The 17488-nt window shown below is 41.5% G+C and overlaps 1 protein-coding gene across 8 annotated transcripts in view; it reads left to right on the plus strand.

The window, feature by feature from the left end:
- Positions 1-2232: 2232 nt before the first annotated feature.
- SYTL2 (synaptotagmin like 2) overlaps positions 2233-17488 on the plus strand; it is a 48763-nt gene continuing 33507 nt past the window's right edge. For 7 of the 8 annotated variants that reach the window (XM_044288485.1, XM_044288486.1, XM_044288489.1 and 4 more), the window contains exons 1-4: positions 2233-2304; positions 5439-5553; positions 7632-8387; positions 15348-15413. In XM_044288485.1, coding sequence (XP_044144420.1) covers positions 5499-5553; positions 7632-8387; positions 15348-15413 — 877 coding nt within the window. In that variant the 5' untranslated portion in view covers positions 2233-2304; positions 5439-5498. The remainder of the gene's footprint in view (positions 2305-5438; positions 5554-7631; positions 8388-15347; positions 15414-17488) is intronic. The other variant, XM_044288492.1, reaches the window with a different exon arrangement.

The raw sequence follows: 17488 nt of genomic DNA on the forward strand, positions 1-17488 counted from the left end.
TCCTCTCACTCCTTAACCACCTCGGTGGTCATTCTTTGTGGTGGGGTTACGTTTTTTAAAATATATATATATGAGTGTTTTTTGCTCCTCTGGACATTTTTCCTGCCAGATGCACTAGGGCCTGACAGGGTCACCTACGCAGGTCAAGAGCTCCTGTCTGGGCCACCCCTTGCGGGGCATTTTTGGACCCCGTCCTGAGGATTTATGTTATAGGGTGGACTAGGCCAAGCAGGGACTGATTAGGGCTAGTCACTGTCATCCGACATTGCTGTGCCTGACCTGCTACCTATGGTCGTGTCCACCTCTTTTTCACACCATATATAATATACTGGTTTCCATCCATATACCAGTCTATGTATGTATGTATCAGTCTTACTTGTTGTTTGTCTGTAGGGGCCATCTTTTTTACTCCCATGATTTAATAAAAATAATATTTTAATAGTTACTGCCCCCTTAGTTTATTGATCTTGTTCACCGAGCAGTAATCAGGGAGACACTCCTGTCTTCTCCTGACTGACCCTCTTCTCTTTTCTTTATACCAGTCACCTAAGAAAACCTAACTTAAAGCCAACCTAACCGATAAGCTGTTAGGGGTGTGTCTATTGACAAGCTTGTCCACTGTTTCCGATGGCTACCAGCAGAATTGTGAATGCAGCTCTGGAGTATAATACGGGCTGTATATCACAATTTGTAGAAGATAAGTAATGTGTGTGTGTGTGTGTATACAGTGACTCCACTAACAGAATAGTGGGTGCAGCTCTGGAGTATAATACAGGATGTAGCTCAGGATCAGTACAGGATAAGTAATGCAATGTATGTACACAGTGACTGCACCAGCAGAATAGTGAGTGCAGCTCTGGAGTATAATACAGGATGTAACTCAGGATCAGTAATGCAATGTATGTACACAGTGACTGCACCAGCAGAATAGTGAGTGCAGCTCTGGGATATAATACAGGATGTAACTCCGGATCAGTACAGGATATGTTATGTAATGTATGTACACAATGACTCCACCAGCAGAATAATGAGCGCAGCTCTGGAGTACAATAAAGGATAGAACTCAGGATCAGGTCTGTAAAAATTTTATTCTGGCTACTAGGAAAAAGGCGTTCTTTTAAGGAAACTGGGTTGTTCTGGGTTGTTTTCTAGGTCTCCCATGTTGACACTTTGAGTCACTGATAAATACTCAAATAGTTCATATTGTCCTCCCAAAAATAAACTTTACACACCTAGCAAACCAAAGATCAGTATCATACCACTCTTAAGAAGCAATGTTTGTTTAAAGGACTTCAGGAACCTGCAACGGCCATAATTCATGTCTACAATGAGGTCTTTTTTAGTTTGTATTGACTTTGCTGTTTGAAGTATGGATATTTGGCTCATAAATCTAGATCGGCGTCTCTTGTAATGGCTAAAGTGCAATGAATGTGGCTGTAAAAGTAGCCTGTATTGATGAGGCACCAAGTAAAAGGCATAAATCTGGACTTAAAGGGTTTCTGTCACCTGAAAAATGGGTATTCAGCTGGCGGATGTAAGCGATGTGTTAATGTCAGATGAACATAACTATATTAGCGCCATCTCACTGCCTGCCACCGTTATTGAGAAAAACGAACTTGTATAATATGCTAATTAGCCTTTAGGTGCAGGGGGGGGCGTTGCCCCTGCTCCTAGAGGCTCCGTTCTCCCACCTCTGGCCACACCCCCGGCTACACTAGATTGACAGGGCCAGGCAGCGTTGGTCTCCTACCTCCGGCCTGTCTGCAGTGTAAATCTTGCGACTGCGCCGCCCCATTCAGTATACGGCGCAGTGAGTGAAGGGTGCTCGCTGGCTGCCAGCTTTTTTATTCGCCTGCGCTGAATACTGAACGGCGCGAGATTTCCCCAGCGCACAGGGCCGGCAGTTGGAGGTGAAGGCTGCCTGGCCCTGTCCATCTAGTGCAGCAGGGCGTGGCCTGAGGTGGGAGAACGGAGCCTCCAGGAGCAGGGGCAACGCCCCCCCTGCACCTAGAGGCTAATTAGCATATTATAAAAGTTTGTTTTTCTCAATAACGGCGGCAGGCAGTGAGATGGCGCTAATATAGTTATGTTCAGCTGACATTAGCACATCGCTAACGTCCGCCAGCTTAATACCCATTTTTCAGGTGACAGAAACCCTTCAACTATAGCCCAAAAGGGGTTCTTAATTAGTATCTGCTTTCAAAAACGGATTTTTATTTTCTAATTAGTGAAAAAAGAGTGGGCTTCAGCTCTCCAGATACTGACAAAGGAGTGCTACCGAATGGAATTGCTTCCCCTGCAAAGGTAAGCAATGTGTCCTAATGGTTCTTTCGTCTTAAAGGACCTTAACATGTATAGCTTGGAAGAAAGACGAGACAGAGGGGAGATGATAGAAACTGCTAAATACATAAAGGGAATCAACAAGGTAAAAGAGGAGAGAATATTTAAAAGAAGAAAAACTGCTACAAGAGGACATAGTTTTAAATTAGAGGGGCAAAGGTTTAAAAGTGATATCGGGAAGTATTACTTTACTGAGAGAGTAGTGGATGCATGGAATAGCCTTCCTGCAGAAGTGGTAGCTGCAAATACAGTGAAGGAGTTTAAGCATGCATGGGATAGGCATAAGGCCATCCTTCATATAAGATAGGGCCGGGGCTATCCATAGTATTCAGTATATTGGGCAGACTAGATGGGCCAAATGGTTCTTATCTGCCGACACATTCTATGTTTCTATGTCTTCTCGTGATTTTTTTTTTCTTTAAAGCTTGATTCTGAAGGCAGTCTTTTCCATCTGTGTGCTATGCATCCTGCATCCACATGGACCCATTAAAGTAAATGGTGCAAATCGCACTTCAGTTGGTCCATGCAGAGAAACTTGCGACTTGCTCCATTCTTGTCCTATGACCTATCCCAAACCTAAAAATTTAATTTTCTCATTTGTAAATTTTTTTATTTTATTCTATTTTCTGTACATGATTATGGGTTAGCCATCTTGCCTGGGCCGCTATTAACAGCATTCAGTGACATGCTTTACATCATTATTCATTGACTCCTATGTTAGCATTTTGTAGACCTGCTCTCTGACATCTGCTGAGGTCATTGTCTCAGGTCACCTCCTCCCCCTCCCTGTGACAATCGCCTACTGGAGTAACCTCTCTACAGCTAAGTGTCACTTTTAAAGATGCACCAAATTTATCATATATTTTTGTGCAAATTATGGCAAAGCAGATTCAAGCAGAACCGATCTCCAAAATTCCCCTACTGATTAATCTCTCAGTTTATTTGAGGTGTCCTGTTCACAAAAATAGTTTTTGAAAGCATAAAACATCAGGAAATGTGAAAAGTCTTGTAATTAGTAGGACAATCTCCGTCATCCCAAGGAGCCCTAGTTCTATAGATTAATTCATGAACTGTTTTATTTTTTTCAGAAATCTAAACTAAGAGGGCTCCACCAAATCCCTCAAATTTGGTGTATAGGGCGCCCAAAGTGTGAATATATGGGGTTTAACAAGACCCCATTACTGTTCTTGAGGCAGAAGTTGGAACGTTCATAATGGAGACTTACAAAACGCCATAGTTCTAGTGGTAGAGTTAAAGGTGAATGAAGTTAAAATGTGTGAGGTTTACCAAGACCCCATTACTATTCTTGAAGCAGGAGTTGGACACTAATTATGTTAATGCAGATTCAAGCAAAACTGACTTCAAAAATTCCCTTCATGGTTTATACCGCTAACATTAACGAGCCATATGCCCTCAGGAGTTTCATGTTCACGAAAATATTTTTGCAAGCATGAAACATCAGCAAATGTGAACAGGTGAGCCTTGTAATTAGGACAACCCCTTTCACCCCAGAGAGGCCTGGAAACCTCAGATTCCTTAGCTTTTATTTATTTTTTCTGGAAATCTTAACTAGGAGGGCTCCCTCAAATTCCTCAAGCTTGGTGTATAGGGTGACCAACGTTTGAATATATGGGGTTTAACATGACCCCATTACTGTTCTTGAGGCAGAATTTGGAACTTTCAAAATGTCATACGTTCATTTTCAGTGGTGGGAGTGTAAGTGAGCAAAGTTAAAGTGTACTGGGTTAAGCAAGGCTTAATTACTCTTCCAGTTGTGTGAATAAATGTGAAAAATGATGTGTGGGGGTATAACAAGACCCCATTACTGTTCTTGAGGCAGGAGTAGGAATGACCAAAGTTCATATTGGAGTCTTACTAAACGCAATACATTCATTTTTTTTTTTTTTTGTGGTGGGACAGGTGAACATAGTTAAAATTTATTGATTTTAGCATAGTAAGGGCTAATGCCCACAAACATATATATATATATATATATATATATATATATATATATATATATATATATATATATATATATATATATATTTTGTCTGTGTCCGTTTTTTGCAGCCCATATGCGGAACCATTCATTTCAATGGGGCCACATAAAAAACGGAAATGACTCTGTGTACATTCCGTGTCCATATGTCCATTCTGCAAAAAAATAGAACATGTTCTATTCTTGCCCATTTTGTGGACAAGGACGGGCATGGTTGCAATGGATCTGCCAAAAAACAACAGATGCAACGCGGACGTCACAGGGATGTCATCCGTTTATTTGCGGATCCGTGTTTTGTGGGCTGCAAAATTCATACGATCGTGTGCATGTGAGAAAAGTTAAATGTGTGGGGTTTAGACCTAATTCATTATTCTAGTGGTTGGAGTAAAAGTGCACAAAGTAAAAATTGTATGGTGTTTAACATGGGATGGTCTAACTTAGAATGTATACGGGTTTTAGCAAGACTATTACTGTAATGGTGAGAGTATAAGTCGGGGATCAGTAACCTTCGGCACTCCAGCTACAACTCTTAGCATGCACACTTGTGTTCTTGTTACCCCCATAGAAGTGAAAGGAGAATTCTGGGAGTTGTAGTTTCAGAACAGCTCGAGTGCCGGAGGTTGCTGATCTCTGGTATAAGTAAAAAGTATGCAGTAAAAACATATGGGGTATTGTGAGACCCCATTACAGTAAGGGCGACCAGTTGTCCAAAATTCTTTCTGTTGGTATTGAAATTCTTTATTTTTTAGATCTTGCAAATAAATCTTTGGTTTAAAAGCAAAAACACGATGGAAATGTATTCTAGCAATAATTTTTACAGATCATGTTATTGCCTTAGCAAAACGGACCTCTCACATGATGTTTGCAGAGCATACAGAAGCTCGATAAAAGTAGGCGTAGCTAAGGCATTTTACTAAAGGGGACGACAAAAGCGTAGTGTGATTATGTCTGGCAGTTCATGGTGCGGTCTGAAATCTTAAGATTTTTCACCATTTCTTTCTTAAAATGTGAAAACTAGAGATTCCTTTGTAAATACTAAAGGGATAGACAAAGAAGAGAAGCCGCACCACTTTGATACATCTGTAATTTATGTTTTCAGCAACGAAAAAATCCTTTCAACTCTGAAACTCCAGTAGATGCAACAGACCATGATGCCGAGATGTCAAACCAAAGTCCTCAAGATGGCCAAGTGAATGGGCAAGGAAAACCGAGAAGTAAGTGAACTCTTTCTTAGCCATTCTGTCCTGTATCTGGATCCATTGTGGTTTAGTTTTGGTCATCTTTTAATCATTTTAACAAGTAAAGGGATCAGCTGGGGAACACCCCTGTTAGCTAGACCAGGGAGACTGCAGTGTTGCATATGGTATGTGATGGATGGTCCCTCATGGCTTATTATGCTGTTTTTACAAGACTGGCTTACCCCGAACATAAATATGCAATTAAAGGAGCACCAGTCCAGGCAACAGTGATACTGTGTTGTGCCGATTGTAGGTCTTGAGGGGGTGCAGCAGGACACAGGGACTCTTTCGTGTTTTCTAAATCCCTGGGTCGTGCTCCACCCCAGCACTAGGCATTACACAGCGCATTTGTTTTGCCTGGAGTATATTCATCTATAGAAAGAGATGAAATTTTTATTTCTGACTATAAATAAAGATATTTCATTGTGTAAAAACAGATACAAATTGGGTGTTGGGTATAAAAATATATAGCAAAGTGTGCGTTTTATTTTTTAAGCATTTTTACACAATTTTATTTATTTTTTGTCTCTTGTAATATTTTGAATGTTTAATCTCCTTTTAACTTTTTCAAATATCGGACTTTTTGGACTGATGAAACTGGTTCCTGATCTTTACATAGAAAGTGTATGTGTGTATAATGTTTTTCAAAAGGAATCATTAGACATACATCAGAGTACTGACCGATCGACTCAATTATTTCATGTGCTTGATTCTGTTCTAATTCTGGGCATGATTCTAATGATTATGAAAATCTTAATTGTATTTTGTTATTTTTTTTTTTATTTTTGCGTTATGAAAATTATCTAAAATCATTATGTAAGCACAGGGCTCTCGTGTTTCAGGTGTCTGGAATAATTCCAAATAATGTAGCGACCTGAACATATAGAGTAAAATGAGGCACTTTTAAGGGGTTGCCCCTTTCCCCAAGAGTAGAAAATGGCATAAAATAAAGGGTTATGATTATCCTACCATTACATCCCTACTGCCCCAGTGGCATCAATCCATGCCAGTCTCCCGGTGATGTCACATACATCATTCTTTTGACTTTTGCAGCCAATTGCCAGCCAGTCACATGAGTGATGTACATGACATCATTGCTGCAGGACCTGTGAGGACCTATATATATATATATATATATATATATATATATATATATATATATATATATATATATATATATATATATATATATATATATATATATATATATATATATATAATAATATATATAATTTTATTTTTTTTCCCCAAAACACCACTCTTGTCCATGGCATTTGCTTGGTATTGTAGCATCCGCACTGATGTTACACAAAAAGTTGATCTCCAATACCAGGCATTAAGAGATTTAAAAAAGTTAACTCTTTTTTTTTTAATCTCTTGTAATCCCTTTTTTATTTATTTTTTAATCGGGAACAAATCATATTTAAGCTTTTTTTAAATGGGGCAAAGATTGTGTTCCCTGCCCTAGCCCTTTATCAAATTACCCTGGCCAAGACGCCCCATTCTCCTGGCACCCATCACCTCTGGCATAAGTCCCGTTAGCTTTCCAAGCTATGGCTCTAGTATGTTCTCATGAACATTTCGATAATGGACACCTCCGAAACAACAGGTCCTGTCCATTCTTCTTTGTAGTTGGTGATTGCGGCTTCTATTTTACATAGTTTTTAAAAAATATATATTTTAGATTTTTTTTATTTTTTTATATTGGGTCTTTTTAGAACTGCTGCCTGCCTTACAACAGTCAAATGATGATGTATGGGGTGATTGTCCAATGAGCTGTGTAATTGTAATTCTGTCTGTTTTTTCTGCCTTTTTATTTTGTACATTTCCGCTTTCCGTCAGTTTACGCATCCTCTTGTGTAATCCGCTCTTTTACGCATCCTCTTGTGTAATCCGCTCTTTAAAAAAAATAAAAGCTGGAAACAATCCTGTCCGTCTGAAATTATTTGTGATTTTCCCTTTTCCGCTTTCTATGCTTCATCAATGCATTGCTTTTAAGTTATGCATGCAGTCTATTATTTCATCCTTGCCCTTATTTACATGTTTTTTTGCAGACATCATGTCCTCCATAATTAAGTACGGTGTGAGATTACCTTACGCAGCACCTATCAGTGACAGGCAGACTGCACAGGAGGCTGAAGAGGACTCTTCAATGAAACAACCTCCAGTGCCAAAACCTAGAAAGCTGTTAATAAACGGAGGGCCTCCAGAGCGCTCTAACTCATCACTCCAGAGAGAGGACTCTCTTAATGGCACAAACAAACGTAGAGGAATTTTGAAACGTAGGTCGAGTTCGAGCTCAACGGACTCTGAAAGCGTAAGAATTCCTCCGAATGGCGAACAAATTAAATTGGCTTTGCCAGCCTCACCTATTCTGGAAGCTGAGCAGCCTTATTTATTTGATGACCAAGTTTCATCATCAGAAAACTCACCAGACAAGCAAAAGCAAGTGAGATTCTCTGAGAAAGTTCTTCAGAAGCCACCTACTCCAAACCTAGAATCCTATAACGTGCTCGAAATTGGTGAATTTGGAATTCTTGAACCTAGTTCCTCTCAAAATGAACTGGATTATGAAATGGTGGACTACCCTCATTACGAAGAGTTCAAACCAAACCGATTCTCTTACAACTCAACGGAAGCTGTTGACCAAAGTTCTCTTGAGGAGAAGCCAACTGTTCAGATGTCTTTAAATTCAGCTCCGATCTTGGACGATGAGAAGAAAATGGAAGACCAAAGGCGAGAAATAAAGGACGACCGAATATATGACATTCTCGATGAGAGACACCTCGAGATAAACGTTGATTCTGCTGGTAAGGGCTTCTTAAGGAATGATATGCATCACAAATCAGCTATGTCACACTTGTACATGAAATTGCATACATTCGACTGAATTGAATGTATTCCAACAAGCATGTTGCTGCTGCTGTGTCTAAACCTGGGAACATCTGTACTGGGACACCAATTTAGAGTTTAGCATATTTTCTGTCTATCACATTTTTGGCCTGGGTGGGGGCATTCTTTTTTGCTCCCCCCCCCCCCCATCTGTACATCTTGGTAAAGTGTGAGTCACTCTGCTTTAAAATCAAATTTCTTCTTACATGTGGGTCTCAACACCTACAGATAGAGATGAGCACTGGCCTTGTTGCTACTTATTGTATGAAACACGGGCCATCGCACTGCACTTTTTGGTCCCGTTGGATACATCTTCAGCAATCACATGTATTGCACACCGATCAATAGGTAATGGGGTTGTCCAGTTTCAGAAGGAAATTGGAGAACACACAGGATCAGTCTGCAATAAAAATGTGATCATTACTCACCTGGCAGATGTTGCATCTCTGCTCTAGTTTTCCTACTGCTCTAGTTTACCCGGCTGCAGAGGTGATGTCACATCGACAACACATGACCGCTGCAGCCAATCACTGGCCTTTTCGATGCACTGCTGAAGCCAGGCATGGGATCTGCCAGGTAAGTAATGATCACTTCTTTTATTTAGGCCTTATCCCCATGTGTTATCCAGTTTTCTCCAGCAAAACTGAATTAATTTCTTTTAAGTTGGTTCATGTGGTAGATCATTCTAAGGCTCCGTTCGCATCGGCATTGTGGAAGACTCAACGCTACTGGAAGTATAGTATAATGGATAAAACCAATTAGATGTTTCTACATCAGATTCAGAGAACACAGGAGATCTATAGTCACCAGAATTAGGGCTACTAGATTGATTGATCACGTAAAGGAAATGCATGGAGGTAATGGTAACGTTTTAAAATGTGAAGTTGTCCAGTCCCTAACACAGGGTGGTGATGGAGGTCGTATTTTGCTCCAGAAAGAAGCAGCCTGGATTATAAAAAGTGAAGCCATGGGCCCTCTGGGGTTAAATCAGTGACGAAGGTGTGGGAGTATTTATGAACCACGCCGATTCAGTCACTGATGGCTTGATAAAGAGCAACAAGCGCGAAACGGCTGTTGCCTCCTAGCTGTGTTTGGCCTACATGACGCTGAACTTTTTATGTGACTAAAGCTGCAAAGAGTATATTTTTTATTTTTTTTGGGTGAGTGCCACATTCTTTTTTTTTTTTTTTCTTTTCTCTGATTTGTTGCAAATACTACTTGTTTTTCATGCTGAGCACCACTACTCGCATTCGATCAGTGCAGCACCAAATTAAATCCCACACCTACAGCAGTGCCGACCGTATCCTCTACATATTACAATTATAAAATTACTTTATATATTTGTATAGTATATTGGATGTTCTAACAGGGTAGTGTCGCCTTCTAACGCAGCTGACGTAGGGTAACTTTGTAAATATTGTGGCTGCCTAATCCTCCACTGATCTTCTCTTACACCACGTGGTATAGCCCAGGGCTCCTTTTACAATTTTTAGACATCTGTTTGTAACTCGCAGTATTGCGTGCTATTTTGGTACCTTTTAGAAAGCAGGGTCTGCTGAATTGTCTTGAGCTGGAACTCCACATTTTCTTGTATGCTACAATGTATCTCTCCTGCAACCTTCCAAATAGCCATACAGTTACAGGGGTTGTCATTTCATGGAAAAATCCTTCAGGTTATGTTACATTTGATGAACTAGGAGCCCCCCCCCCCTTCCGCTAAGCCCCACCTAATATTGGACAGCACGTGTTTCTTACATTCTGAGTGTTAAGGGGTCCATGATCATTACTGAATGATTCTTATTCCACCCAGTCTCCTACAAAGTACAGAACTGCTAGGGTCATATTTGTTGATATACTGAAAACTGATTCCAGTCCCAATCAGTAGAATTTAAAAGCTTTTGCCTAATTTGTCTAAAAATGTACAAGATATAGGAAGCAAAGTTACTGAACTCGCTGTAGAAATTTATATAGAGGTGAATGGGAGCTGAGCTGCAGTAACCCGGCACTGCCACCACACAGAGAGTGGAGCTGTCTGCTTCCGCTCCATTCTCTGTATTGTTTCCCGTGGTGAACAGCTGATTGTTGGGGGGGGGGGGGCCCGGGTGTTGGACCCCATGGATCTGATATTAATGACCTATCCTAAGAATGGGGAATCAACATTTGTAGCCTTGTAAAACCTCTTTAGTCAAATTGAAATTGGAAAAACCCTTCTGAAAAAGTCACCTTTTTTTGCATTGTACATTTTGAATTTTTATAAAATATAGTTTGTGCACAACTCGGAAGACACAAGTGCATTTTTAACCAATTATAGATATTTTAATTGTAGCCTTGAGGACCAGTCACATTTTTACCCCTCTGTGTTCCATCGGTTATTATTTAATAAATAACGATTATTTTTTTTCTTCAATTTAGCTGTATGAGATCTTGAATTTTGAGAAAGATGTATGTGTATATGTATATGTGTGTGTGTGTGTATATATATATATATATATATATATATATATATATATATATATATTACACATTTTTATTTGTTTTTTTGGAGGTACATAGTGTGTTTAAAAAAATTAGAGGGACAGATTAAAAAAACTGCAATTTTAACATTATTTTGTGGGATTTATTTTTAAGGCCTCATGCACACGACCGTTGTGTGCATCCGTGGCCGTTGTGCCGTTTTCAGTTTTTATTCGCGGACCTATTGACTTTCAATGGGTCAGTGGAAAAATCGGAAAATGCACAGTTTTGCAGCCGCATCCGTGATCAGTGTTTCCTGTCCATCCAAAAAATAGGACCTGTCCTATTTTTTGGACAGAGAACGGTTCACAGACCCATTCAAGTCAATGGGTCCGTGAAAAAACACGGATGCACACAAGATTGGCATCCGCGTCCGTGGCCGTAGGCTAATTTCACACAGACGGATCCAAAGATCCGTCTGCATAAAAGCTTTTTCAGAGCTGAGTTTGCACTTTGTGAAAACTCAGATCCGACAGTATATTCTAACAGAGAGGCGTTCCCATAGTGATGGGGACGCTTCTAGTTAGAATATACTTTGAACTGTGTACATGACTGCCCCCTGCTGCCTGGCAGCACCCGATCTCTTACAGGGGGCTGTCATCCGCACAATTAACCCCTCAGGTGCTGCACCTGAGGGGTTAATTATGCGTATCATAGCCCCCCTGTAAGAGATCGGGTGCTGCCAGGCAGGAGGGGGCAGACCCCCCTCCCTCCCCAGTTTTAAATTCATTGGTGGCCAGTGCGCCCCCTCCCTCCCTTGTATTTAACACATTGTGGCCAGTGCGGCCGGCCCCCCTCCCTCCCCTGTAGTACTGTAGATTCATTGGTGGCCAGTGGGCCCCCCTCCCCTCCTAATTCTAAATCCCCCCCCCCCCTATCATTGGTGGCAGCGGAGAGTACCGATCGGACTCCCAGTAGTGTCCTGGTTGCCATGGTTACCGATCGGAGCCCCAGCGATTAAACTGGGACTCCGATCGGTACTCTCCGCTGCCACCAATGATAGGGGGGGAGATTTTAATTAGGAGGGGGAGGCCCACTGGCCACCAAGTAATCTACCGTACGACAGGGGAGGGAGGGGGGGCCGGCCGCACTGGCCACCAATGGGTAACTACAGGGGAGGGAGGGCCGCACTGGCCACCAATGAGTTTAATATACGGGGGGGTGTGCCCCCTGCTGCCTGGCAGCACCTGCCAGGCAGCAGGGGGCAGTCATGTACACAGTTCTTTTAGTATATTCTAACCTGAAGCGTCCCCATCACCATGGGAACGCCTCTGTGTTAGAATATACTGTCGGATCTGAGTTTCACAATCTAACTCAAATCCGATGGTATATTCTAACATAGAGGCGTTCCCATGGTGATGGGGACGCTTCAAGTTAAAATATACCATCGGATTGGCGAAAACTCCGATCCGATGGTATAATAGGGACTCCTGACTTTACATTGAAAGTCAATGGGGACGGATCCGTTTGCAATTGCACCATATTGTGTCAACGTCAAACGGATCCGTCTCCATTGACTTGCATTGTTATTCAGGACGGATCCGTTTTGGCTCCGCACGGCCAGGCGGACACCCAAACGACTTTTTTTCATGTCCGTGGATCCTTCAAAAATCAAGGAAGACCCACGGACGAAAAAACGGTCACGGATCACGGACCTGCGGACCTTAAAAAAAAAAAACTGTTGTGTGCATGAGGCCTAAAGAACATGAAAACCTTATTCTCTGGGTCACTACGATTTATGATGTCAAATTTTTATATTTTTTTTATATTTTCTCCTGCAGGCTGTCGGCTTACCACTGTACCCCCACCCCCTCCTCCAAGCTGACTGAGATCACAGCCAGCTGAAAGGGGGCTACTTAAATTTTTCATATTTCAGGATAGAGATATGGGTCTGGTCTTATTTGAAAGCTGACAATCTAAGATTTAAAATAAGATTAGAATCACATTAAGAAAATGAAAATATCTAAATATTACTTTATTATAAATATATTCCCAAATGCCTTTCATTAGTTATATTGGCTCGTTTTGTCAGTGGAGCAATCATTAGTTGACATAAAATGGCCGCTGTCCTATTAGTGCACACAAAACCTGTCCTAATCACACAACAGGACACAGCCATATCCCCACCTCCTCTCTGTATTTTGTCTCCTCATGAACTCCGTTCCTTCAGAGATTCATATTAAATAGTATTCAGGACCATAATCCCTGACAAGTAGAGCAGAGAGGAGGATAAGGCAGCTCTTTACCTCAGTGTTCTGAAGTAACTTGTCCTGCTGTGTGATTTAGGACAGGTTCTGTGTGTACTAATAGGACGGCGGCCATTTTATTTCTCCTAATGATTGCTCCTCAGACAAAACGAGCCATTATAACTAATGAAAGGTATTTGGGAAATGTATTTATAATAAAGTAATAATTACGTATTTTCATTTTATTATTTCCTGGAGTACCCCTGTAAGGCCAATCGGAGCTCTAGAAAAACTGTTACGTGTAAAGGGAGTCTGTCACCAGGAAATTCACTGATAAACCAGGCACAATGTCTTTTAAAGAGTTAACTCGGCTGAATGTAATGATACCTTTTGCTCAGCAAACTGTTGCTTCTTTTTGGAGAAACAATACTTTTAATCCATATGCAAATAAGTAGTTAAGTGCACCAAGAGCTGGCCCAAGCCACTCAGTGCACCCTTGCGCCTTCTGCTTTCTCTGTCAGCTCCTCTCTCTTCTTGATTGACAGGACCAGGTGAGAGATAACTTTGAAGGGACCTGGCCCGGTCAATCAAGGCGGGGGAAGCAGGAAGAGCAAGGGTGCACAGTGTCATAGGACAGACCTTGGTGCACTTACCTGCTCATTTGCATATGAATTAAACGTACCTATTTTTTTTTGAAGCAATGGATTGGCCCAGATTTACTAATCCTAAAGATGCTTAGTTAGGCTGTCTAGACCTGCACCAGATTTGTCACAGGGGCTCAGGCTGGATGATAGACAGAAATGCACACTTTTCTCTGACTCTATACCAACTAAATGGTTGGTTTACTTTGAGCAAGATTTTTATGGCACAATTGTGCTGCAATTTTAGCGCTACTTAGGCCACACCCCTTCCAGCTGAGCCCCACCCTATTGTCAAGTATGTCAGACAGACTTTACACGCAGACACATTGGTAACTCTGGGCCATTGTGACTAGTTTAGCTGAATTTCTTGGTGACCGGTTCCATTTAAATAGGTAATAACTAATAAGTCATATTGCTAGTAACCTTTTATCAGGCATGCTCAACCTGCGGCTCTCCAGCTGTTGCAAAACTACAACTCCCATCATTCCCGGACAGCCTACAGCTATCAGCCTACAGAAGGGCATGGTGGGAGTTGTAGTTTTACAACAGCCGGAGGGCCGCAGGTTGAGCATGCCTCCTTTTAGGTGAAATGAGCACACAGCTGGTTGGACAGTATGGACTTTGGTTTGCATACGTTTGCTGAATCAAGTTTCATGCCTCAATTCTTAAACCGTTTAATGAATTTTTATTTTTTTTACTTGTAGATATTACCATTCTGAGTTCTTGTAATATTAATATCTTCTTTTTAAGGCTTCTCTAGTTTAGAAAAAATATTTTCAAAAATATTATTAGGGTATACTATTTAATAGAAGGGGAGGGGTCCCACAAGCTACAAAGAGCATGTCCTGCGCTGGAGGACTCAGCACGTCCATGGTATTTCCATCAATTTTAATGGAAAATGTGTAACGCATCCATACTCGTGTGGTGGAGATGCAGGGAAATTAAACACTTGTGCTGGTGGGTTTTACACGATCACTAGGGAATCATTCTAAGGGTCCATTCACATGTCCGCAACTGATTTGCAGTTCGCAAATTGCAGATCCTCAAAACACGGACACCGGCACTATAATATAAATGTATTTTCTTCTCCGTGGATGCGGACAAGAATAGGACATGTTCTATTTTTTTTTTGCCGCGGAACGGAAGTGCTGTCCGCATCTTTTGCCTCCCCCTTTAAAATGAATGGGTCCGCACTCGTTCTGCAAAATTGCGGAACTGATGCGGACCCATTTTGCGGACGTGTGAATGGATCCTAATAAGGGATTTCCAACGTAGAGAACCGTTTTCGATGACTTATTACTGTAATGGTAACATAAAGAGGCTTATTTATGAAAAATAGTGGGAAAAGAAGGGGTTACCGTCCATCACAGCAAACAATGCGATTTGGAAATGGACGCTTTGATCTTCTAAATCAATCTTCTTTTCTGTCTTAGAAGAAGAAAAAAAATATACAATTATTATTATTTTTTTTAAATTTGGTCTACCAAACGTATATAAAAGCTCCCTCCACTCTAAAGCCACTGGTTTTATCTTGTAGGTACAGAAAACATTTACGCTGAAGTGAGGAAACCTTCAAAGTCTACCTCTTCGAATCAAGAAAAAGGTAAACTCATCTTCTGTCTGTTATAATGCCAAAGCATCATAAACCTGATTTACATAAAACAGCCCTTTAAAAAGGTTTTCCACAATTTGCATGAATCAGCTATCCAGTAGACAGGTGATAAATGTCTAACTGCTAAGGAAAGGAAGGAAGGGGGGGGGGCTTATGTGCCCCCTCCCCCCAACGATCACTAGAATTAATGAGTTTTATTGGAGTGGCAGTCAAGGCATGTGGCCTGCCGCTCCTTTCACTGTCCATGGGGCTGACCAAGATGGAGTACAGCACTGTGCTACGGTAGCTCTCTCGTTCCCATAGACTTTAAGTGGAGGGAGGGCATGCATGGGTAACTGCCACTCCATTAAATGCCTCCTCACTGTGGTCTTGCAGTGAGAAGAAAGACTCCTATTCAATTGACTAGTGGAGGTCCCAACGGTCAGATGTTTATAATTCTCAATACCGGGATAACCTCCGTGGTGTATCTGTCCAAAGGGATGAGAATAGACCTATAATACGAGGTTCCATATGATGGCCTTCCTTTGACATTCCACAGAACGTTACCATGAACAGGGGTGGTGGGTAGTTCATGCTCGGTATAAGCAGTCTACAATAATTTTGGCAATCCTGGGGTGTCCCCATACACTGGTAAAGGTGGCTGGCCTTTTGACCACCATAGTTCCTAAAGTATATTTGCATCATAGTATAAAGACAATATGAAGTATAGGGACACAGGGAGTGATATAGCTGTCCAACCTTTATCAAGTCACATAGTTTAATAATAATTTAAACTAGGGTTGTTTCGATACCGAAATTTTGATTCGGTTTCGATACCTCAAAGTATTGCGATACTTGATACCATTCGATACCACGCAAAAAAAATAAAACGCAAAAAAAAGCCACGTGCATTCAGCGTTTTATGGAACGTCCGGCCCATAATCGAAGAGTCCTATCCAATTTTTTGGGGGGGACAAGGTGACTAAAAAAAATGCTGAATTGCACGTTTTTTTTCTTTTTCTTTTACGGCGTTCACCGCATAGGAGAATTTTAAAATATTTTAATAGTTTGAACTTTTCGGATGTGGCGATATGTAATATGTTTATTGTTTATATATTTTATATGTAAAATTGGGAAAGGGGGTGATTTATACTTAATATTTTAGTGTTTTACTTTTTATTAAATAACCATTTCCCCCCCTTAGGGGCTAGAACCTGGGATATTTTAATCCCTTGTCCTATTCACCCTGATAGAGCTCTATTAGGGTGAATAGGACCTCCACACTCTTCCTGCTGTCCTGTGCATAGGACACACAGCAGCAGGGAGGTTAGTGTCCTGGCTGCCATGGTAACGGATCGGAGCCCCAGTATTACACTGCTGGGGCTCTAATCAGAAGCTGCCACCACCAATGAGGAGGTGAGGGGACTCTGTTGCCACTGACACCAATGATTTTAATACTGGGGGGTGGGGGCGCACTGTGCCACCAATGATTTTAATACTGGGAAGGGGGAGGGCACACTGAGCCACCAATGTTTTTAATATTGGGGGGGGGGGCTTGGGGGCGGGCGCACTGCGCCACCAACGATAGTTAACGTTTAATACAAATACAGCCGGCGGCAGAAACACATTGCGGCACCTGAGGGGTTAATTGCTGCGGATCGCAGCGCCCTGTCAGAAGTCAGGTGCCGGCAATGTGTTTCTGCCGTCTGTATTTGGAATGTATTAAACATTAGTTATCATTGGTGGCGCAGTGTGCCCTCCCCTCCTCTTTGTTCCCATTGGTGGCAGCAGCAGCACAGGGGGAGGGAGAGACTGCTTCCTTCTCCCCGTGCTGCTGAGGGAACATGGCCACGCTGAGCGCAGCGCGATCAATGTTCTCTGCTACTGGGCTGTGTATTAGCACATCCTAGTATCGATAAAAGACAAATCCCGGTATTGTATCGATTGGGTATCGAAAATTCGATATCCGAAACAACCCCAATTTAAACTGATGCTCTCCCTATTTGTTAAAATTGTCGGAATGATTGATTTAATGATTTGATGACAAAAATTATGTATTCAAAACATGTAGATAACAACAGTTTTAT

The sequence above is a fragment of the Bufo gargarizans genome, chromosome 3 (assembly GCF_014858855.1).
Source record: "Bufo gargarizans isolate SCDJY-AF-19 chromosome 3, ASM1485885v1, whole genome shotgun sequence".
Classification (NCBI taxonomy): domain Eukaryota; kingdom Metazoa; phylum Chordata; class Amphibia; order Anura; family Bufonidae; genus Bufo; species Bufo gargarizans.